Source organism: Scardinius erythrophthalmus, assembly GCF_964197995.2.
Source record: "Scardinius erythrophthalmus genome assembly, chromosome: 11".
NCBI lineage: Eukaryota > Metazoa > Chordata > Actinopteri > Cypriniformes > Leuciscidae > Scardinius > Scardinius erythrophthalmus.
This window is the reverse complement of record NC_138231.1, coordinates 11,343,407-11,368,803: the sequence shown is the minus strand read 5'-3', so window position 1 is coordinate 11,368,803 and position 25,397 is coordinate 11,343,407. Positions and strand designations below refer to the sequence as shown.

General features: G+C 38.8%; 1 protein-coding gene across 6 annotated transcripts in view; it reads right to left on the bottom strand.

Moving 5' to 3' along the window:
• The window catches only part of enah (ENAH actin regulator), a 115,643-nt gene that overhangs the window by 74,916 nt on the left and 15,330 nt on the right, over positions 1-25,397 (bottom strand). For 4 of the 6 annotated variants that reach the window (XM_081378153.1, XM_081378155.1, XM_081378157.1 and 1 more), the window contains exon 1: positions 6,813-6,961. The exons of the other annotated variants lie outside the window; for them this stretch is intronic. In XM_081378153.1, coding sequence (XP_081234279.1) covers positions 6,813-6,826 — 14 coding nt within the window. In that variant the 5' untranslated portion in view covers positions 6,827-6,961. Of the gene's footprint in view, positions 1-6,812; positions 6,962-25,397 lie in introns of those variants that run through there. 6 annotated transcript variants of the gene reach the window in all.

The following is a 25,397-nucleotide window of genomic DNA, read 5'->3' as shown; positions in this document are numbered from 1 at the left end:
TCAGCTTTGCTCCAACTGCTGGAGGCCAAAAAATGAGCAATCAATCTACACAAAATTGCTGTGCGCTACCCTGTTCTCAAATGGGAAAAGCTCAACATGATACTTACAACAGTGCCACTGAGCTGAAGAGAGCAATAAAGCCAAATCAATTCAATTATTTACGTATTTGAAAGCATGATCTCCGAGCAGTAAAACAGGGAAACATGTGACAGATGCACTCTGGGATCATGTGGTTTGGTGCATGGCACAAATCCTGTGGTTTGCGATTGTCTGGCTTGTCTCCACAGGAACAGATGGGTGTGAGTGACAGGTCAGGTGCAAAAGAAGGGCCTTGTCATTTCTGAGGGTGGGGTTCAGCGCGCAGACGCCTGATCATAATGCACGGTCACGCTCCGAGCGTCCAGTCTGTAAACTTGGCAATTAATCACTCAGGCGCTGACGAGGGCAGCACCGGTCAAGGACCCACCCAAATCAACAATCACTGACAGGAACGGGTTGACAGCAAGAGCAATCAATATGACTTTGGCGCTTCTCAATAGGGCTGTCAAGATACCAAACTTTTAATAGTCAAAACCAGTGAAATTTCAAACCAATTGCCACAGCAAATATGCTAATATTATACTGTAATAATAATTTAATTATTGAATTGTTTTATAATTTTTATCATCATCATTATATCAACACCACAGCCAATATGCTAATATAACACTAACGCAATATTTAATAATAATAACATTTGATTGTTAAATTCACCTTTTAGTGCATAATACTGTTTTGTCCACACACAGTTCAGTAATTAGTGACAACTGCATTCTACAACCTAATTAACTAAAATTCAGGTAGTGTCTACAGCATACTCAAAAATAAACAGTGATCAAAAACAAGCCCAGAATAAAACTAAATAAATCTAAATGCTTTATATTGTCAATAAGACCAAAATATTGTGACCCGCATCTGCTCACTTTAATAACTTGATTGCTTTATGAGCCAAACCCAAACAAAAAGGCCAAAATGCTTATAATTATAGACATGGCAACACTGCAACAGAGTGCTCAATGAACAACCCTCTATGGATGCACTGAAGCTCAAGTCGCATTGGCTAGTAAATTTATCTTACTCGCCAGACTTTTTGCATGAAATGCAAGAACAATGCAAATGAAAAAAATTCTACATAAATGTAATATTAAATAGCCTATAAAATATAAATTTAAAAAACTATTAAAGTAAACAGTCTAATAAAATAAGAACAAACTACAAGCAAGAGCACAAATAAACACAATGGAACAAAGATACAAATGAAACAGGTTTTTCAGGTAGATCTAGCAGTAGTTAGATACATATTAGGTAGATTATGTACAGAAATTGAATAAAGTAATCAAACGTAATAAAAAAAAAAAAGTCACTGCATAGTCCGCACTGTATAAATTAAATATAGATGAATCTTTATTAAAGTTATTCTGTGAAGTGATATTTTTGCAGTGAGTCTATTGTTTGATTAACATTAAAAACAGACAGTAGCAGGAAAATTAGGCTGCTGTCACTTTAAGGTATAACATGGGGATCCAATATACTGATACCGTACACATGCGTTTTATCTCTCGACAGTTTATGTTCACTTAACAAAAAAACGACTGTTTACTAGGATACTCTCCAAGTCCTTCATTTTGACATCATTTTGTGTGAAATTGTCCGTTCAAGCAGAAGACGACGTGAAAGAGAGCTCAATTCAGTATTTGCGTGCTGTCAGATGCAGCTTACATTTAGGGGATTCACTGCCATATTTAAATGCAGTTGTTACTCTTGAAACTTTACAGTGTGTATGTGGCCACAGTCTAGCTAGAATACAAAAAATGGGAGTATACTGCCTGAGCTCCATGCTGGCAAATTTTACAAATTGTTGGGTTGGATTTCACACTTGCTGAAAGCAGAAAATGTTCACTCTCCTTTTCCATTTCATCAATGAAAAAGCCACAACTGTTTCCAGACCATTGAGTGTTATCGCACTCCAGCAAATGTGCAAGTCAAGCACAGTCACAGACTCTCCCGTTTTGAAAGCAGCGTAACAACGCAGGAATCAATTAGCTACTCTGGACCTGAGAGCAGTATGCTAATACGCTACGAACACTTCAACAGCAAACGTAGACCTTTCGAATCTCACGTAGACTGTAGTTGGCGTGCAACATCCCAGACTTGTCAGGCGATGAGAGAGCCACCTGGAAGCACCAGGTTCCCGTGAGTGGGCGGCGCAGTCGGGTCAGGCTGAGAGTGTGAAACCTTGAGCCGGCGTCGGCGGAACACATGGTGCATGGGAGGATGCATGCAACACCTCTGCTTATAAACCACATGTCCACGGGAGGCCTGGCACCGCCGTTTCGAGCTTTATGCCTCTGCAGGCACTGACACCACCACCACCATAGAACCAGTCTGGGCTTGTCCCTATCTGTTAAACCCGTATTCCACAAGAATATAAGTCACTTGTCACTATATGAGTGTCTTCAGTTCTCTATAGAAAGTCACAGTGGTTAATAACTGCATTGGTTAACTTAAATATGGCCATTAAAAAAAAGCTCCACAATAATGTTCCTTTTATCTGAAAATATGAGAACCCACAGTCATGTCTATAAATTAGATCCTACTATATTGTGATTTGGGGTAAATATTTGCTCAGACAAATGACTAGATTCTAGAGCTGCATGATTAATTATATTTTAATCGTGATAACAATGATCTGCTTCTCTCGATTAATTACAAATAATCGTTGTGATATGGGCCCGGTGGTTATTTGTCCTGAAAACATTTGACATTTCCATTATCTTGCATTGGTAACGAGCCTCCATCTTTCCTGCTTGGGGTTGCCAGACGTCAAGAGCATAAATCCTCCAAACAGAGCTTTTCTCTTATTAGGATACGTTTTCTGTCCAGTGTTTTACTTCATCTTCCCCAACCAGGCAACCATACACAAACGCTCTGATCTCTCTGAGCTGCAAAAAGAGCTTATGATCTGACAAGTCAAGTCAAGTCACCTTTATTTATATAGCATTTTATACAAAACAGATTGTTTCAAAGCAGCTTTACAGTGATAGCAGGAAAATTATGCATTTCGGCAGCTGTTCAGCTGAGGTCAGTTCAGTGTTCAGTTCTGTTGTAAAGAGCATTAATTAAATTAGTTCACTGTCTTCAACTATAAAGCAGTTCTGCAAAAAATTATGTTAACGTCCAGCTCATTTCAGCTCTCATACAAAAGCATCAGTACAGTCAGATCCATAATATTGTTGAATATAAAGTGTCAAACAGTATGTTGAAATTTACTGATGTCTATTGTGAAATTCTGCTCAAATGAAAGTGTCACACAGCCAGTCTGTGTTCCTTCATGGGGCCGCATCTGCGATTTGCTGCTATTGAATCTGCGAGTGAACTGTAATAAATCCAAACATGAATCTCGACCATATTGTTAGCGATCAGGGTTGGTAAATAAATGCACTTATGCAACCTCTGTGCTACAATAGAAAGTAAAAAAAATACATTTGTAATTAAGAGTAGGAGCCACTGTTTTTGTATTGATTTTCTGTTTGATGAAACTCTCATAGTTGGTTAAATAAAGTCCATACGCCACCTACAGGCCTATTAAGTAAACGATTTGATGATTACCGTGTAGCCCTTACTAAATGCACCTTGAAATCTGAAACTTGGTCAACTTGATTTGATCCAAATCAATAGTTTTAGTAAAATTCATAATATTGTGCCAGTACATTTTTTTATTGGAAATCTGGACTGAGTAAAAATTTGCAATCAAAAATATAATAAAGATAATTAATGTAAATACTTTGGGTATTAATGTAGTAATTATAACTGAATATTACATTTTATTTAATTTTTAGCAGATGCGTTATGAATCGATTTATTTTTACACCTCGAATTGTGATCCAAATCTTGAGCCGCTCAAAGCTGAAATGCAAAACCATGCGAATTACTTTACCTTTACATATGCAAGCGCTCTATCCTGCCCCTAGCAACAACCTCCCAGCATGCTGCTATATTCTAATACATGTGACAGCAGACAGACAGACTGACTGACTGCTAGTGTCTGGCTCCAAGCAGGATCCCAAACAAAACTCAAACCATCTCAATGTCACAAGAAAAACTAAATGAATGCTTTACGCATTAAATTACACTAAAACCCATCAAGAATCACTGTATTGCTTTACATAATACTTTTTGGACTTGATTTATAACTATTTTCAAATGAACTTAATACAACAGTATTACCCCTAGCAGTAAAAAGACCATTAATCATCTGAAGTGGTGAGGATACGACTCATCCGCCCTTAGACTAAACAGTCTTCTGACTAGTGCTGACAGCAGAGTTTCTTTATACCAACACTTACAGGCAAAACCTTACAAAAGGCTAAGAGGTCACTACTGACCTGGTTTACGTTTCCCAAAAGCATTGCTATGTAACTATGGTCGCAAGTTCCATTGAACTCTATTGGTAACAACAGAACTTGCGACCATGGCTTTAAACACACCCCAGCATGGTAGAAAGTCAAGATATAGTATTGATTTATTGTTATTTTGGGTTTGTAAACACGTAATTCACTAAAGATGATAATTATTACGGTTTTTAACAAATCTGGTTTCGATTTTTGCTCACATTCTTTCACTTCAAAAAGATGACTGTGCCCTTCAAATGTGCAAAAAGAACAGCAGAAGGCCACAGGGCTCTTGTGTTCTCTGCACTCTCTGAAGCAGACAGACAGAAAAATCCCCAGATCAGTACCACACATCATCCTCAGAATAACAAATGGAGGGAAGTAATGCGGCACTGTACATATTCATCCGTTCTGCCTCAAATACACGTTTTACCTTGTGTAAAGGTTCATGACATCTACAACCTTATGATGATAATAATGATAGGTTTTGTGTTGAGATGTTAATTGAGAGCTATGCCGAGGGGTAGAAAGAGACTGGATTAGACCAAGCAGGACAAGCACGGCAATGCTAATCATCTACTGCAGCACAGACACAAAGACCCAAACAGAGCGTCAATATCCCAAACAAACACATACGGCGATTCCAGGTGACTTATTCAGCAATCATTTCAATCAGATCAGCAAACTATTATGACTGCATAAACCAACAGATTTTATATTTAGACCCTCATTTGCATATATTAAAAAAATGCAGCTGAATCCCAGATTATATAATATCACAAAGCCAAGAAAGAATCTCCCGAAATAGCACACATCGTGTCAACATTCAAACACACGGATAAAAGAATTGTTAAAAAAATAATTGCAGGATTTCCCATCCACTTGCAAATACAGGAAGTATGAAGAAAAGGTGTATGCATATATTTCCAACGCACAATCCACTAAAAATTCAGAAATCAATAAATGACAAGTCAGTACTTTAACAGATTTTAGAAATGGACACACATGGCGCTCATCTGTAGGTAAAAGAAGAAAATCAAAAAAAGTATGCAAGTTTTAACTAACACAACAGATGGAAAAATACTCATGAATCATTTTTTTTTTACTCTGCAGGTGTACCTACCACCAAACACACCAAACAAAACCATCAAGGGAATTGTAAACACTTGTAAATATCAGACCTGTGAGACTTGTCTTACAGAAACCACTTTGACAGAGGTGACTTGAAAGAAACAAGTCAGGTATATTTGTACAGTGCTTTTCACAATGCACATTGCTTCAAAGCAGCTTTACAGAAAATAGTGTCTTAGTACCCCTAGTGATAAAAAGGCAAAAGTGACAAGAAAAAAAAGCTACACATAACAAAATATTATGATTCTGAATAAACTGTTTTGTACTGTATACATAAAACCTGTCCCTGACTACACTGCTGAGCTAATTTACATAGAAACTGGAGAGAGAGAGAGAAAAAAAAAAAGCCACATCATTCCCCATCTGCTAAAGATATATGCACATGCTGGTGAGTTGCTAATTTATTGTTTAACACAGGAGTATAGTTCAGCAAAAACATCAAAACCCAGCTGGCTGTGTGGGGAGAAAGCAAACCACATTGACTATTAGAATCCATTGATTCATGATACCTGTGAACTAACACATTACTCACAATATCTAGTGAGAAAGGTTTATATCCATTTCTACAAAAATAGAACATGCCTGGATACACCAACACGGCTTTCATTTGGCAAAACATGAATATTATTTTAAAAAAAAAACTGCGTCACTGCTTAAGGGAAAAAAATAATAATACAGTGAAGCTACACTTTAAACTTTAAATGCAACAACAAACATCATAAAAATTACACAATTCAGAAGCTAAAAACAGGTTCAGTATAGTATTTGTTACTTAACATGAACTTAAATTCAGTTAATTTATGATATCTAATTAATGTTAAAAATATGTATTATACTGTCTTTACTGTACAAGCTACTCTAACCATGTCACACTTTGATAAGTGCTCTCTATTTTGGTGCTTTACGCCCTTCTCTAAGCTCAAAATAATTTGTTTGGTCACTGCGTTCATCCTAAATTTAACATAAGGGGGTTGAGTTTAATATTCACTTTATGTTGCGATAACCCCAATCCACTTCAAGTTAAAACCTAATCAGCAAAAGCCAAAGGGTACACTTTATAGTCTCTATTTTTACTCGGACACCAGAGAACACCAAGATTAGCTATCAGGAAAGGCTATCAGGAGAGGCATCAAGTGCGATTACTTTTCCACATGTTCACGATACAGAAATATCCAGAATTCATTTACAAAAAAACTCTACATGTCCAATAGTCCTTACAGGCCTCAACTGACCACTTTCTAGGAGACTTACACGTCACGTGTCATTGCTGCGTGTTCCAATCCTCCACCCGCAAGGAGTCTGCTTACTACTGTCCTTCTCTAAAGTTTCCAGATTCCTCTGAGCCTGAGGTGTCCTCGAAGCTGTCAGCCTCCTGACAGGTCTGTGGGACTCCGAGACGAAGCCGGGACAAGCTTTGCCGTTAGGACCCCTCCCTCAGGGTTAAATCGGTCCTGCTGGGCAGTCCCCTCAAGAATGTCCCCTCTCCCCAAAATAAACCTGCTGACTGAAGGGTGTCGTGAGCTCACTGACTTTTTTTTTTCTCTTTCGCCCTACGTCTCTCATTCGTTTCCCAACTGGGGCAGTGGAGCAGTGACAGTTCATTTACTGTCCATTAAAATCAAACCCAGATGGGATGATAGAAGTCTAACAAGCATGAATGATGACTGGTAGTTAAAAAGCTATGCTTCCATGAAGCTCACAAGAGGGCTACAAACCACAGGCTTTGAAATAAATGCAGCATTACGATGAATTCAACTTTAATAGGTCTTGGTCAACTTTCAGGATTCGTATTTCACATAAACACGCTCCTGCCCAATGTTTACAATTCACCCTTCGCAGGGAGTTTGATTTACAGGCGATCTGACCAATGATAATCCGCCGTCCGCCGAATCTGCCATTTTTGTCCGACAAAGCAGTCAGGAGAGTTAGTAGATTTATTAACGTCGGTGGATTTAAAAAAATGGTGCTGACGTCTCTCCACGGCTGAAACAACATTACTTCTGATGTTCATTCATGTTTATTTGATGCTATAAATTAACTCTGTCCTGTCTGTCAGCGCATTGTCAGAGTCCTCTTTGCTCCGCAATGTATTTTTCACTGCGTGAGAACATGGTGTGGCGTGAGAGCGACATGGCTTGTCGGACATAGCAACAGCAACTAAAGGAGGCGGGTCTTTGCGAACGGCCCTTTCAAATATTATTTGGAATCTGAATTGAATTGTCCACACTTCACAAGAAGTTAAACTGGAATGACAGAAAGAAGAATTTACTGGACCTTATTCAGGTTAGTCACTCACAATTTTCAATAACTTTGTCAAATGAAAGTTTTTTTGGGAAAGACGTTTCATCAGCTGAACAATAAGTATGTTGTCAAACAACAGTACAATCCATTGAACACTGCATTTCTATCCCTCACAGCCTTGTTTTCATTCCTGTAACAAATTAAATATGGTGCTCCACTGAGTAAGGTCTATTGTAATACAAACTGCAAGTAATGCATTCTGTCGTTCGTTCATTCGTTTGTTCATTCTTTAAAAATGTAAAGGTTTTAAATCTTTTAAACCAAGCTTTGTCAAGCCCACATTCAACTCTTTTCTCTTTTCAATCGCTTTTCTGGTTTATTTTTTAGTTTAAGTTTTATACATTTCTAAAATTATTTTGAATTTTTATGAATTACCCACACGCAAAAATAATACTGGGTTGTTTCAATCCGTGTTTGGGGCAAATATGGACAAACTCAACCGTTTCAAAATTTAAACCAATGGTTGGGTTTGTCCATATTTGACCCAAACATCGGTTGAAACAACCCAGCATTTTTTTTGTTTTTTTTTGTATGAATTATTGAATTTAATGAAAATCTGAATTATTTGTAATTCATCATAAACATACATTCAAATCGCAATTATGCATTTTGCTAATCGCAATTCACATTCAGGAATTGATTTGGAATTTAAACGGCGTTCTTTAGCGCACAGTATTCACTTCTGCTTTCAAATGTTCCAAGTGGCAAGGAACAAGAGGCTAAACACTCTGAACTCAACCCTTAAGGTCTATTTCCACTCAAGCAAGCAACTTCAGTACATGTTGTAGTGATGTAACTGGCAGACAAGGGGTTAGTCCTTCAATCCGTGGAGGCTTTTCTAAAGTTACCATGGTGAGGAGCTCTGCAGTGAAATCCTATCCTCGAAAGAGAACGCACAAGCCACTGAAACCAAACTGCAAATCTGAATGAGCTGGGATCCAAACAGAGGGCCACTATTAAATAGATCCCTTAAAATGCAGACAACCCTGTATCTTTCTCCAAGCTAACCTTTCAATCCTGGCCATTTGTTGAACTTGTCTCTATGGTGACTTGGCCTCGTCCGTCCATCTGAAGAGATGGGACCGATAGACTTGGAGGGGATTGGAAAGAAAAGAGAACAAAACTTTTGCTGTTCTCAGACTATCTGGAACTTGGTCGCAACATTCAGAAGGACAGCCAAAATTATTTTCTCCACCTCTGGTTTGGAACAGTTGAGAGTTTTTGTGGTGTTTCACATAGCAAGTAAATGGGTGGAATCCCATATAGCAACCGCAGTGAGGGCCTGCATGTTGTTATTGAGGAACTGAGGAGCAATACACTAATTCAAGCATGTAGTCTGGATGGATTTGATCTGAATTCTCAAATAAAAACATCTGTGGCAAGGAGTGTTTGTTAGCGACAGGGTGTTGCTACAACAACGTGAAGGTAAAGCACACTGTGAAATGCAGTTTTGTCTTTGAGATCACGAAATGTTGCCAACAATGTCTCACCAAGTGCAACCAATGCCCACAATAATGTGACAATCAACCAACCGCAGGTGACAACACTGGGTTTTACTGGCGCTGCTTTGAAAAAACTATCACTATTTCTGAACATAAACAATTCAGTATGACAGAAAACAAATCGAGGGTAATTTTGATCTGCTGAGCAGAAACATACACTTCAGGCAGTGGCCTTCTTGTAGCAGCTGCCAAACTTGTGTCTAGTTGTTGACAAAGCGCTGACTATACAGCTCTACACCCAGTTTCTCAGGAAATACTACATCAGCCTCTGGCCATCAGCATTCTGATCTCTAAACAACCAAAGTAGCCGCTAGACACTGTTTTCAGATACACTTTCCTTTCTATATCGAAACACAGAGAGCTGCTGTTACATGGAATCAGTTAAATATTCAAAAGTAAAATAAAGCACATTCTCCACGTTCACGAAATTTACATCAGAGCTATTTTCCTATAATCCAATAACTTCTTTGGAAACGCTTTACAAGTGAGGTTTAATTTGGTAACGTCAGTAAACGCATTACATATCATGAAATAAACCATAATACATAATAATACTTGACATACAACTACTTAACAGAATACTTAATTTAAGTTTTATAAATTAATCTAAGCTAATGTATTATCAACTAACATGAATTAAGGAGTTAGTTTTGGAACAATATGATGGTGAGTAAATGAACATTTTCATTTTAGGGTGACTTCCCCTTTAACATTGAACAATTGTTATTTTGAAATGAACCAAGATAAATTTATGCTGTAAAAAGTTAGTTCATGATACCTAATGCAACCAAGGTTGGAATCAAGCAAAAATATCTGGATCAAAGAGGACACCCTTACAAAGCACAGTGAACAAAACCACTCATTTCGTCTAGGCTGTGAAAGCCTCGGCTCCTGCCTGGGTCAACTAAAAAAACCCAGGTCACCCTCGGTGCTCTGTCACTCGGCTTACCAGCAGATTTCAACAGGCACAAGCTGGATCTAGTGCTTCAGTGATGCTGAGACCATAATCCCTAAATCTTTTAATATCATGTTGAAAATTTTCGGACAGAGGAGAGAAAAGTCATGGACAAAGATGAGGTCTAACAGCTGGGTCAATAATAGATGGTAGGGGTAGGAGGTATGACAAAATCATATCATGATATACATCATTTTACATCAGAGTAACAGTATGTATCATACATCTATTCTTGTTAGAAATGCAACAAGAAACATTTGCTTCATTTACATAATGTGGCACTGTCTATTTTTGGAGTATTCAGTAAAATATAGTATAGTAAATACAGTCTAAACAAATGTATTGTCAATTTTTTTTTAAAAAATTTAACTTAGAGGATATAAACCATTATTCATTACAAAACAATGGTAAAATTGGCATTACTGCAACAAAAGCTTCACACTATGTGAAAAAAACTCAATTACTCAAAATTGTGAAAGTTCCTGTGGCAAAGAATCAATTTAATTCTATATTAATGAGTCAAGTTCTGCCATCATGACCCTATGAATACTACAAATACCACCCGGACTTGAGACTAGAATACAATTTTCTCACTCAAACCACTAACTGCTGCTGCTTCTGATTGCTTTTAGAGGGAAAAGCTGGCCATAGCTGCTGGTCTAGGATCAGTTAACTCTGTAATAATAGCATATAGGCAAAACATCAGGCAAACGACCCTGTGCGTATGGGTTTGTGCAATGGAGAACATCAAAGGTTTCTATTTTCAACATGTTTTTTTGCAGCGTTGAGCAACGTAGCCAATCACAAACATATCAGTTGATTTAACGCAATGGCCAATCAGAGGTTTAAAAATTAGCACTGAACAAAAACTCCGGCATTTTGAGCAGCGAGTGGATTCTAAGTTCTGCACACTCACAAATCTTATCATTATAACAAACAATTATGTAAATAAGAGATTAAATGTGCAGAAAATTGGAACTTGAAACAATTATATTTATAAATGACCATCAAATGACCCACCATCTTAATGGTGAGAACTCACAAAGTCTTTGGTACACTTCAATATGCCCCAGATGTATTTTTTTATTGCTATTTGGTATGTATTGTTTTTTATTATTATTGTGTTATTGGTGGTATTGAAGAGCTTTTGTGAATCAAGTTTATAAAGTGTATAAGCATAATGCAAATGGGTTTTGGTGTAGTTGTAGGCTGGACTACATGTGGTAGTTGTGGTGTTGTTTTAATATAGAACTTGGTCTACTTCAGTAATTATAATTGCAGGTTGTTATTGTTTTAGTGAAGGTCTGTTTCTCAGATCATAAAAAAGTTTGCCCCCCTATGAAAACGATTCTATATGTTCTGGTGACGGCCCTGCTATTGGGTTGGCCTTAGAGGACATATTTGTCCAATTAACTCAGGACACAATATTCATTGACCAAGTACACATTAGCATATTGACTGTTTTTGATTACAAAACTGATACATTGCATTGATTGTGGGTAGTCAATTATTTGGGACTGAACATAAAAAGAATCTCCAGAATTACATTTCCTCGTTGGAAACATCTGACACAAAAAGATACACAGGAATCCACACTTATATTTACAAGGTCATTATCATCTATCCTCCTTTAACACATTGTCCAGCATAAAGACTACATATATGACACAGAAAAACGTCACTATTATTTTGAACTAAATTGTGTACGTGAGTAGGTCGCTAACCAGTAAACATCAACTGATGGTTCAAGCTTTTAGGAGAAACAGGCAATCTATTCCAAAATCATTTTAAACATGACTTGTGTAAATAAATAAAATGAACAATATAATGAGACTAAGCAGCCGATGGCATGATGTGTAATTTTGATGATGAGCCAGAACATAACTTTTTTTACATTTGGATTCCCTAAGTCTATAAAACAAATAATAATAATAATAATAATAATCACTAAATATAAAATATGCGTGCAAGTTACAACAAAAACAAAAGCAGAGCAGTCATCTCCCCAAAAATAAACTCTGAAGCAAACTGAAATAATGTTTTCATTAATACCCCTACGAGTCCAGAGATGTGTTCAAGTCTTTCTCTCCCGCTTTCACTGAGGTAATCAAGTCCACATGGAGGTGAGAGCGAGCCGCTCCGGTACCAAACATGGCAATCAGCAAGTGATGAGTCATGATCCCCTTTAAGCTGCCTTAACCTCCCTGCTCTCCATTTTTCACTCACAGAGAATAACTCTGGAGTCAGAGATCTGGATGCGTGCGGGTCTCCACATTCCACTCAAAGCTGGAACTTTAAGTGATCTGGATTGTTGAGCTCATCAGTGTAAACTGAGGCTACTCCAAAGAGGACCAAAAAGAAAAAAAGAAATCACTGCATACTTTCCACTTCTTCAGGCTTATCAGTCATGGGGGCACCAAACTGATACTGAGCACCAAAGCAACACAGTACACTTCAACCATGCAGAAAACCACAAAGAAACTTAAAAGAAAAACCTCCATGATAGGTAAACTTCACTCAGTAATGATGAAAGACAATGTAAACCATGCCAGATTGTTGTGGTTAGCCAATCCTAACAGAGATCATTTATACATACACTACCATTTAAAAGTTTAAGATTGACGCAATTTAAAAAAAAAAAAAAAAGTTTTTGCAAGAAGTCTCATACTCAAAGCTACATTTGTTTTTGTTTTAAATACAGTAAAAACAGTAACAGTGTGAAATATGATATAAATGAAAATAGCCGTTTATCATTTTAATATTTAAAAATTGTATTCCTGAGAATGCAAAACTCAGGATCAATATTATATCATCCTTCAGAAATAATTCTAATATGCTGATTTTTATTACAATTCTTATTATTGATGTTGAAAACAGTTGTTATGCTCAATATTTTTGTGGTATCTGTGATATATTTTTTCAGGATTCTATGATAAATAAAAAGTTGAAAAGAACAGCATATAACAATGTAAAATCTTTACTAGGGCTGCACGATTAATCGAAATGAAACCGCACACGATTTGGCAAAGGCTGCGATTATTTTATGCGCAGCTTGTCAGTCTTCACGGCTGATCAGTAGTAAATGCTGCTCATCTGAACACCAGACCGCTCTCTCACGCAGACACACCAAATATGACCCGCCGCAGAAGTAGACACACACGTCACTTAAGGAAATCCCTATCTGTAGCAGAATAAACAGAAGAATAAAATGCTTTGATTTACTTAATGTTGTCTTTTGTTGGACAAGTGGTTCATAGGGTTGGGCGGTATTACGGTAATATCGGATACCCCGGGATCTTAAAATAGCACCGGTATCAGTTTCAATACCGTCATTACCGGCACTTATATAGCCTATAATATATATAATTTATTTATTGCCTAAAAATGCTTGTGTGGTTGCAGTTTGGTAATATTTCTGGTTCCAGCCAAATGAGAAGGGAGAGGCGGTAAATACTGACGAGGCAATTTGTAAATTGTGCCATAAAAAGGTGACCGCGAGAGATGTAAACACCTCTAACCTAATGTCGGATCTCCGAAACTACCACCCACTCACTACTGCCAGGATGCATTTTGTTCTCGAGTTCATTAAATAAGTGCATTAAGTTTCGTATTTGTTAAAATATTATAATGTTATTTTTTCCATCTTTGTTGATTATGAAAAGTGAACAGCACAAATAAGATGGGATGCATCGGGAGTCAGACGATTTGACCACTTCAATAAATTTCGTTTTGTAAAAGGCCTCTTTAAAACGAATTTCGTTTTGTATAAATTGTATCTTAATTTTAATAAATTTTTCATCAACCAAATTGCCTGGATTTAATATAATCATGACATGATGGGCGCTGGCATGCCACGGTCACTTGCATTGAAATCTCATAAATTAACCGAAACTCAGAGATGGCGATCAATTTCTTTAAACAAAACAATTCAAAACGAAAAGAAATATAGGGTAGGCTACTCTCTGATTAATCCATGATGTGCATTTTTCTCTATAGCGTTCACAGAGATGCCGATCGTCAATTTCTTTAAACGAAACAATTCAAAACGAAAAGAAAAAGGCCACTCTGATTATTTAATCCATGATGTGCATTTCTCTCTAGGCGCGTTCATACAGAGATGCGATCATCTATTTCAGTTAACGAAACCATACAAAACGAAAAGAAAAGAAATAGACTAGCCTACTCTCTGTAATCCATGATGTGCATTTCTCTCTATCGTTCACTATGGAGATGGCGATCGTCAATTTCTTTAAACGAAACAATTCAAAACGAAAATAAATCTGATTGATCAATGATGTGCATTTCTCTCTATAGGCGCGTTCACTACAGAGATGGCGATCGTCAACTTCCATCTTTGCAGAAAAGTTTTATTAATAAAAATCAATGGACACGCGTCACCGGATTACAAAGGCACTTCTTGCTTGTTGCACGCACACAGATATTATGTTGAATAATGGTGGGCTCGGGCTCATAATAACAGTTAATGCCGTCGGCCGGACTCAGACACAACGTGCACGGCTTGATTTTTTTTTTTTTTTTTATCTGGCATTCAGTTTCTGAACGGTGTAGGCACAAGCCAACAGTTTGGTGATGCCATCTGAGCCCATTATGTCATAATTTTTAATTAGTCACGGTAATATCGTATACCCCGGTAAAATAGGGAGGAGGTTTGACGGTATCAAAATTCCAATACCGCCCAAGCCTAGTGGTTCATAAATGTTTGACGCATGTTGCTTTTTCAAAGGCAAGTTATAAGCAACTCAAACTCGCAGTGATTTCAGATGGACCAGCATTTACTACTGATCACAGTGCCGTGCTTCGCTGACAAGCTGCGCATAAAAAAATACAAACAATCGCAGCCTTTGCGATTTCATAATAGCAATAATCCAAATCGGTTTATGCACGATTTCCATGTTGATTGCGATTAATCGGGCAGCCCTAATCATTACACTTTTGAACAATTTAGTGCATCCTTGCTGAATAAACAAGTAATAAAAACTCAGTGAGTGTTTTAGCGCAATTTTCTCACGTCATGGGATCACAACACTAAGAGATAGTAAATCTTTTCCTGGATTTTTTTTTGTGCGTTCCCGAGATTAGACCTTCCTTAACATAATGCCGAAAACCCGAAGTCTCTAGGTGGTCTGGTTGAGGAGTAGATAGAAGTGCAAGATTGGTGCGCACAGACAGAACAGAAATCATGAGTTAACAATCGCAATTTTGTCCGGTGGAAAATTGCGCTAAAAATATTAACTTCTTAAAAAAAAAAAAAATTTGAGGTACAACAACCTATTTAATTCTAATGGTTAGAGAGAGGATGGGAAACGGTCATGTAAAACTAAACTGTTGCAAGAAACCTTAAAGGGTTACTTCAGGATTTAGCATTAAGCTTTGTATTAGTAGAAAACCTGTAGTATTTTCGAATTACCATGCTTTCCCCCCTCATATCCCCCTGAGAGGAGAGATTTATGTATTTTTTGTCTGGAAAAAATCCTCCGATGACGCAAAAATCGTCATTTTGCGTCATCGGAGGATTTTCTGTCCAGAGGCTAAAGACTACAGCCAGTAGATGGCGTTGTTCCGCATGTTTTCAACCCGCCCATACAGGGTAGGATCTCACTCACAGAATGTACACAGTATCAGCCGTCTTTCTTTGGAAGCTAAGCTAGCATGCTCTTGTTCTGTGGAGAAAGCTGAATAATAGGAGAAAGCTGAGTAAGTAGGGGTTACCATCTTTCTTTTTCCCGGACTTGTCCGGCGGGCGAGACTGTTAAAAATGTCCAGGATTCGGCTTTTGCGTTCTGCGGTCGCCATTCATTGTTTAGATGCACACCTCTCGTTTCAATCTAACTGAATTAATTCCGATCGGTGAATCTGACTGTAGTGTTTACATGAACGCTAAACAAGTGATCGGTTGATGTGCGTTTTAACATTGCTAAGAAAATTCCCGCTCCTCCGTGAGAGATGCGAGACCTGGCGCGTCTCAGTAATGACGCCACCGGCCTCGCGACGTTCTCCCGCGGCCGTCAGCCTCTTCCTGCTCGCCACAGTAAACATGATGAATGGCGACTGTAGAACGCAAAAGCCGAATCCCGGACATTTTGGGTCTCTAAATCCCTGGCAAACTCATCACTTACTTAGGCTAGCCTTGTTGTTTTCAACTGCTCTCTAACCGGTAGGCGTGGCCTCCTAAGGCAGCGAAGCAAGTGCATTCTGGGAGTTGTTGTCTTTCATCCACATAAGCCAAAAATACATTTTCTGGCTTTTCTCAGTCTAGAAAGCTCCAAATTCAAAAATTTCTCCACATTTCCTCTACTTAAATGACCCATTTTAAATACACATTCATCTTCCCAGAGGTGAAGTATCCCTTTAAACATTATAAGTGATTTCAGTTGGAAAATAAAATTCTGTAAAAGTGTAGACCCTTTAAAACTAGTTGACGGGTCCTGAGCACACTCAAGTGTCTCAGATAGAGGATGAACAAATACCCTCAAGTGCAACAAAGATCATATAAGACAAGATAGAGTGTGATCCAAGGCACATTTGACAATAATGCTAACTGATCTGGCAGCAGTTGTCTTAATTAAATCCCAACTGGCTGCAGGACCTTAATTACGAAGCAGAAGCCAGCCACGGCCATGTGACCCCAGCCTGGCCATGTGCTAACACCCACTGCAAACTGCATTCCCTCAAGACCATACTGCCTCCCTCGGTTTAATGCTATAAGTTCATTATACCGTCAATCATCCATTTCTAGAGATGAGAGTATATAAAATACAAAAAGTCAGCATGAAGACTTATCTTTGTCATTTACATTAAAGATGCAACTGATCCATTCATCCTCTATTTGATTAATATTCAGTAATATGTGGAATTTGATCTTCATAAAAAAGCATTATGAAGAGTACTTCACTTTCAAGGTTTAGCTGTTATATAAAGTGTTCTTTGTAGGGTGTTTTAAAGAGAAAAAAGTTATGTATCCAGTCATTCAACAACTCTATGGCTTTAACGGGCAAGCTGTAGTTAATCACGCTGTGCACTGCACGGCTCTTAAAGTCAGCCCAGACTCTCAAGTCAGCCAAAGAGTCCGCTTCGGGGGTTTTCAGCAAGACTGCAGCCTGAGCATTTTCAAGCCATCTGAAAGGAAAAAATCCTCAGTGGAACACATTCACATTTGCAATTTGTTCTCAGACCCTATGGAGTGTGTAATTGATTTTAAAATTATACCATCTCACTCGCTTCTTAAAGGGTTTTATTCTTACATGTGGCTGGAAATATAAATATGGCCCCTTCAAGACAGAAACCCATTCATCAGACTCAACAAATGTTAACTAGTTAATCAATGCCATAGTAAGGCACTCATTTACCGGACCAAACAATAGACCAACAAATAAATTAGTTATATCACTATTCATTTAGAATAGAAGTGTGGAAAACAGGCCTTGATTGTTTAAAGTAAAAAAATAAAAAAATAAAAATGTAATCTACTGGCTACCTCTAGTCATAAGATTTCACAATTCAAACACTGAAAATGATCAGGAGGACCATTCATACATTTGTGCAACTCATTTTCATTGAGAATGAAGCATACTGGGAAATCATTCTTGAGCAAAAAAATGCTTTAATACTTGGCTTGTGATTAGCAGAACGTGTCGAGACCACGTGAGGAACCCCTTCAAAGTCTTATTCCTCTTAAATCATAATATCTTCCTATTAATTACGAGCTGCGTTGCGCTGGGTCTAACACTCTTCCTTTGCTCTGCGCCGAGCACCGTATTCCCTCGCGGACAGCGGAGAGAGCATTGATCAAATGAGAAAAGGGAAAGAAGAGGAGAAATTCTTCACATTCACTCCGGGGTAGTGTTGTCACGATACCAAAATTATGACTTCGATACGATACCAGACCAAAATACCTCCATACCGATACTGAATCGATACCACGGCAAAAAAACTAAAACAGTAAAAGTAATTGAAAAATATGACAGAACTTACAAATCATTGTTTTATAAATTAATTTTAAAAAGCTAAAAACTCACATGACCAGCATGTTCCTGCCCTGCTTTATGACCATTCCCTCCCCTTTATTAAAAATAATAAGGAAGGAAGAGAAGGGAAGGAGAAGTGGGAGGGCTGGTTAATATTCTGACAGCACAACACAGTCAGACTGGATGCCGCAATGAAACTACACCAAATTCCTAATGTGCTCCCACTGGCCAGCAGGAGCAGGGAAACTGCACTGTCCTCTAGAGTCTAGACTGTCCCAGAGGACCAGCAGCACACATATAGATGTGTGAGGGACGGTAGATGTAATGACCATCTTAATTGAACCAATGGTAATCGGATCATGTGCAAGAAAATGCATCGTGAAGACAGAATATTGGCCACCTGACAAAAACAACTAGCATGTACTGGTAAATAGTCTGGATGATTCTATGCATCTGTGAACATTTTGCTGTTGACGGCCTAATGAAAGGGAAGGCCCTGTTGTCTGATGTTGACTGAGGCTCACCTGTTTCTCCCACTGGTGCGAGTGTGTTTGGGATTGACACAAGGACAGGCAGAAAAAAGACAACTGAATACTGTTCAGCTGTTTTAAAACCTTCAATGCTGGTATGTCAATTAGGGTTGCACCGATATGAACATTTTGGCAGATACTGATAACCGATAATTCTTTACATTTGGAAGCCGATAACCGATATATTGGCCGATAAATCTAAATCCAAATTTTTTTATCATTTTTGAGAGCCTGATTACAAAAACAAGTCTCATGTCCCAATCACACAATTATAATGATGTTCACATTATAACTTTATGTAGCCTATATGACAGACATGTTGCACTTAACTGTATTTTCCTTTTTTGAAGAGATTTCTAGGGCTGAAACGATTCATCGAGTTACTCGATTAACTCGATTACAAAAATTCATCGAGGCAAAAACTCTGCCTCGAAGCCTCGTTAAATTCCTATGACGCGCACTATACACGCAGGGATCTGATTGTTTCACACGGACCGTTGTTCAATGTTCAAGAAGCACACCATAGCGCGTGATACATTTTAAATTTAGTTGGCGCGATGGCGGAGAGTAAAGATGTCCATAAACGGCAGAAAATGTCTAAAGTTTGGGATCGCTTCCTTTCAGCGTCGCTGAAACAAGGTAACGTAGCCTAAAGGCCTGTTCACACCAGGACGAATTTCGTGCGCAATATTCGCCGACGTTTAACGCCTCGTGACTAAACAAAGGGCGCCAATGTGAGTGTGCACACTGATGTGAAAAACGCCACGCGTAAAAGCGTCATTTTTAAAAAAAAACGCCTCGGGTTCGTTTTTTTGGTTTGACGCACCGCGTCAAAAACTATCCGACCAATGAGATTGGCGCTTTTGCTCACGTGTCTGGAGCTTCTGTATTTACAGTAAAACACAACTTGGGGGCGCTCAAACACAAAACGGTCTTGCCGAGCACACATACGTACCGGCGAAGAAGATATACGCCAAGTAGCGTCTACACTGCCAGGAAGAAATAAAGACGAGGAAGATGCAAGGCAAGATGAATGTAGAGCTGCTGGTCTCGTTGGTGTCGGAACATAAAGAACTATATGACAAACGCGACAGCGACTACAAAAATCTTGATAAAAGAGAACTGTTATGGAGTGGTATTAAGCGCCATCTAATGTCAGGGAATGAATTTGCATGTTCACTCGGCTCATCGTCAGCGAAAATCGCTTGGGTGTGAACACAAAAAACGTGTTGAAAAACACTGGCGAATAACGCGCGCCGATATTCGTTTCGGTGTGTACGGCCCTTAAGCCTATATACATTGATGTTAGCTGATTTTAATCCCATACTGTATTTGTAGTGATGTCATGATGCGGTTTGACTAGATATGATGTTTAGCTTTGATGTTTTTAAGTAGTAAACGTATTCATGTTCAATTGCAAGAGAGTATAGCCTAAAAAAAGAACTCCTTCACACACACACACGCATGCACCCTCGTCTCTCTCACGCGCCAGTCAGACCAATTGCGGCAATGCATCACATATGCTTAAACTTTTATGTAGCCACGCAACAATAATTTCAGCATGCATTCACTGTATACACCGGGACGTGATGCAGGAACAAATATTGTATTGCAGTCTTTGCGAGACCTTGTTTGTAGGCTATGTCACGTCTGACAAATAGTTACAGACAACAACAAAAAATGAAACTCCCCAGCCTGCTTCTCCAAATCCACTCGTACTTTTGGGGAAGACATAATCGGCTACCAAAGTAATTGAGCATAGAACATTTTCAATTAACAAAAAAATATAATACTACAAAACGTGCTAATATACTTCAACTAGCCTAAGTGAAAAACAAAATGCTGCTCTTTTTCTATTTAACAAAATGCATATTTGCAAAAAAACATTCCCCTTTTCAAAGCTACACTTATTTTTTTTTATAAATTGTATACATTGTGTACCTGTTTGGCTTGATATTTTATATTCATTAGGGGCCAAGCACCGAAGGTGCGGAGGCACCTATTGTATCTGTTCCCGTTCTTATTATTATTCTTCTTCTTCCGCCATGGGAGTCTATGGCAGCCCATAGAACCGATTGCGGGAAAGTTGTTTTGGTTTGACATTCTGATAGAGGACAGTCCCAACATTAAGTACACCAATTTTGGTGTGTCTAAGTCATTCCCTCTAGCGCCACCACCTGTCCAAAGTTTCACTTTTACTTTGCTAATAACTTTTGAACCGTAAGGCCAATCAGCGAAATCCTTTTTTTCCTCTGATTCCTGAGCTCATGACGATTCGATTGCACCCTATATCGTCATTTTCCGTCATAAAAACATGGCCGCCATTTTGAATTTTCCTAAAAAGGTACTTTTTCGAACTCGTCCAAGACGGTTTGTCCGATTTGCACGAAAATTGAATCGGATCATCTTCAGGCAGGGGTGACAAAAAGCTATTAAAATCTTGTTGATTCGTCAAACCGTTTTCGATAAACGCTCGAACAAATTTTACGTAGCGCTTGCAAAAACAGTCGTAAGGCTGTATCTCCGCAACGGTTTATCGTATTCAGACCAAACTTGGTACATGTACTCACAAGCATGACCTGAGGCTACATGCTGCGTTTCGGCACAGCGCCACCTACAGGTCCGGAGATATGAAAAATGGCTATTTTTGCTTATAACTTCTGAACAGTTTGTCCAAAAATCATAAAATTGGTCTTGATAGATTCAGGGCGTCATGCCGAGTCGACGGATATCCAATTTTGCCATATCGGCCAATTTGACTGTCGGCCATTTTGAATTTTGTGCTAAAATGCTGTATTTTAACAACGCATGAACGGATTGTTACGAAACTTGGTATGGGTCATCAGCACGATGTCCTGAAGGAGTGTGAGAAGTTTCGAAACAGCGCCACCTAGTGGTGAATTTTTTTTTTCAAATGCTTATAACTTTGGGTGTGATCGACTTATTTTCACGAAACTCATCTCATTGGACTCCTGAATCGTTGCCGAGTCCAACGATACCAAACATGTTAGGTTTCGCCTAACGGTTTGTGTAGCATTGTGATTTAGCACTTAAAAAACATTAGGCTATATCTTCGAAACCGTTTGTCCGATTGAGACGAAACCACCGTCAGAAGTTTGGAATCATAGCTTGTTAACTACATATTAATGCCCAAATGTGAAAATATTGATGTTTAGGGGTAGTAATATTCAATCAAAGTCATGTGTCAGTCATTTTTTACGTGTTTTTTCATATAAATGTCTATAACTCCGAAGCAAATTGAGATTTTTGCACCAAAATCGACACATATGTATGGGCTCACTCTGATGACACATAAAAAAAATGATGGTGGGACTGAGCCTCTTGGTGGCGCTATAATAGAATAAAACATGAAATTCCCATTGATTTCAATAGAGTTTTGTGAAATAAAATGCTATACTAAACAAATGCATTGGTGTAATATTACGAAACTCAGAATGTGCCTTCAGCACCATCCCCTGAAGGTACTCAAAATATTTCGAAACAGCGCCACCTAGTGGTCAAAAGTTATAACAAAATTTCCAAAAAGGCTAATAACTTTTGAATAAATTTGTCTATTGAAATGCCACTGGTCTTAATAGATTCCTTGGGTCAAGCCGAGAACATAGATACCAAGTTTTCCTTATTTGGCCGAACTTCCTGTCCGCCATCTTGATGTTCAGTCAAAACCTACTTTTTCGAACTCCTCCTAGACCGTTTGTCCGATTTTCACCAAAATCGAATCGTATCATCTCCAGACCGTGCCGACTAAAAGTTATGGATTTCGTGTCGATAGACGAAACCGTTTTCGTATAGCGCAGCAGCAAAGTTGAGGCATGATGCAAATAGCACTATTCAGGCTTTATCTCTGCAATGCCTTGACATATTGACACCAAACTTTGTATGTGTCATTGTCACTTCACTCTGACCACATCAAATCAGTTTTGTAAATGCGCCACCTATTGGTCGAAAGTGATAATCCATAAAATCATATTTTTAATTATTGTTTCTATGATTTTTCAGCCATTTTGCATAAAATCCTCTTTAAAGTCTATAATTGCTCATTGTTGCAGTTGGTCTGACACTTTCAGACATGTTGGCATGTCTTGTCGTCTTATTCTTGAACGTTGTCGATACTTCCTGTTGTCGAATGCGCATGCGTCGCGTCTGAACGCGTTGTTGTCTTTGGAGCTCTATCGATTTGATTTATAATTCTTGATTTTACTCTTTAAACTTACTTACAACAAACATTTTCTACTTTTCCTCACTGAGAAGCACTACTGCTCAAACCTCATAGTTACAACGCGGACTGTTGAGCAGACGTGTCTCAAGCCTGTTAGTGATTCTACGCTGGATACTCTTATAGGTTACTCCCGGGGATCACGGCTGAACGCGTCTTCTCAACACTCACTTACAAACATTTTTCACCTATCGTGCGTCTACTCTACACCCGTACCACTTAAAAGACGGATTATATCTAAGACGCTTGTCAGAAATTAGTATTAATTGATAGCATCACTGGTAGTGTCGTTGCTAACTTACTGTCCATCTGTTAAAATGGCGAATATATCAGATGCAAGTAGTCTACCTTTTGGTGCAGGTGAGGACACATTTGAGCTGCACGCGGTACAGTCTGAGCTGGAAGCTGTTGAGAAACAGATCCACGACCTTTTAGTGAGACAGGCCGAGCTGAGAGACCGGCGTTTAGCTCTTGAAACATCACGCGCTGATGCTCACAAATCAGAGATTAATGTTACTAACCGGCTGACTCCGACCTCGTCTACTCCGTGCGTTACTCGGCATCGGTTCCGAGCGCCAAGGTCGCGATCAGCCATGGTCTCGTTCACTCCGGCTCCAACACGCCACCACGAAGCCTGGATATTTCCGCAGCGGAAGACGCGAGTCAGGTCTAGACCAAGACCCTCTCCGACCCTCCCGGTTTTCGAGTTGTCCACACAGAACCGCTTCTCCGCTCTTCGCGAAACAGAACGCGATGCTGTGATCATCGGTGATTCCATTGTTCGGCACGTCCATGCTACATCAGGTAAAAATAAGGTGCACAGTCACTGCTTTCCTGGTGCTCGTGTTTCTGAAATCGCTGCTCGCGTTCCCGAGATTCTGAACGATAACGAGCGCGTCGGAACTTTGGTATTGCACGCGGGAGTGAACGACATCAGGCTGCGCCAGACGGAAGTTCTGAAGAAAGACTTCAGGAATCTGATCGATACGGTACGCAGCACATCGCCTGATATAACGATCATTGTGTCAGGACCGCTTCCCACGTACCGTCTAGGACATGACAAGTTTAGTAGATTATTCGCGCTAAATGAATGGTTAACGTCATGGTGCAATGAGCAGAAACTGCTCTTTGTAAATAATTGGAATCTGTTTTGGGAGCGTCCTAGGCTATACCGTGCTGATGGCTTACACCCAAACAGATTCGGATCGGATCTTCTGTCAGATAACATCTCCAAAACGTTAAATACCTTTTGACTAGTAACCAAAAGTCCAAATCATAGTCTCTGCTGCACCAAATTAACTGATATAAATACTAGTGTAGAACATTGCATAGAAACTGTGTCTATTCCTCGTTTAGTGCGATCAAATAATAAATCTACTGCAGGATCTAGGAAAAATCTAATTGTTATTAAAACAGAAAATGTTGCTATTAGTAAACAAAAACAATTTCTAAAGCTAGGTCTTTTAAACATTAGATCACTCACACCTAAGGCAGTTATTGTAAATGAAATAGTCACAGATAATAGCATAGATGTACTTTGCCTTACTGAAACCTGGCTTAAACCAAATGATTATTTCGGTCTAAATGAGTCTACTCCATCAGGATACTCCTATAAGCACGAGCCCCGTCTGATTGGTCGTGGCGGCGGTATTGCAACTATCTATAGAGATATTCTCAATGTTACTCAGAAAACGGGTTATAAGTTTATTTCATTTGAAGTACTTGTACTAAATGTTACGCTCTTAGATGATAGAAAAACATCCCTATTATCTTTAGCCTTGGCTACCGTATATAGACCACCAGGGCCTTACGCTGATTTCCTAAAAGAATTTGCAAATTTTCTCTCAGATCTATTGGTCAATGTCGATAAAATATTAATTGTTGGAGATTTTAACATACACGTAGATAATCAAAATGATACGTTAGGGGCTGCGTTTATAGACTTATTAAACTCCTTTGGGGTTAAGCAAAACGTTACCGGACCGACTCATCGTTTTAATCATACACTCGATTTAATTATATCACATGGAACCGATCCAACCGATATAGATATCATTCCGCAAAGTGATGATGTAACTGACCATTACATGGTAACTTGCATATTACGTACCCCGGTAATATATCATGCTGCGCCGCGTTATCGATTAGGCAGAACAATCCTTCCATCCACCATAGATAATTTTTCAAATTGCTTATCGGATCTGTCTCAGCTGCTGCCTGAACCTAAACAGATGAACTAGACGAACTAACCAGCACTATGAGCACCGTTCTCTCTGGAAAATGGGATATTGTTGCACCTATGAGACTAAAAAAGGTCAGAGAGAAA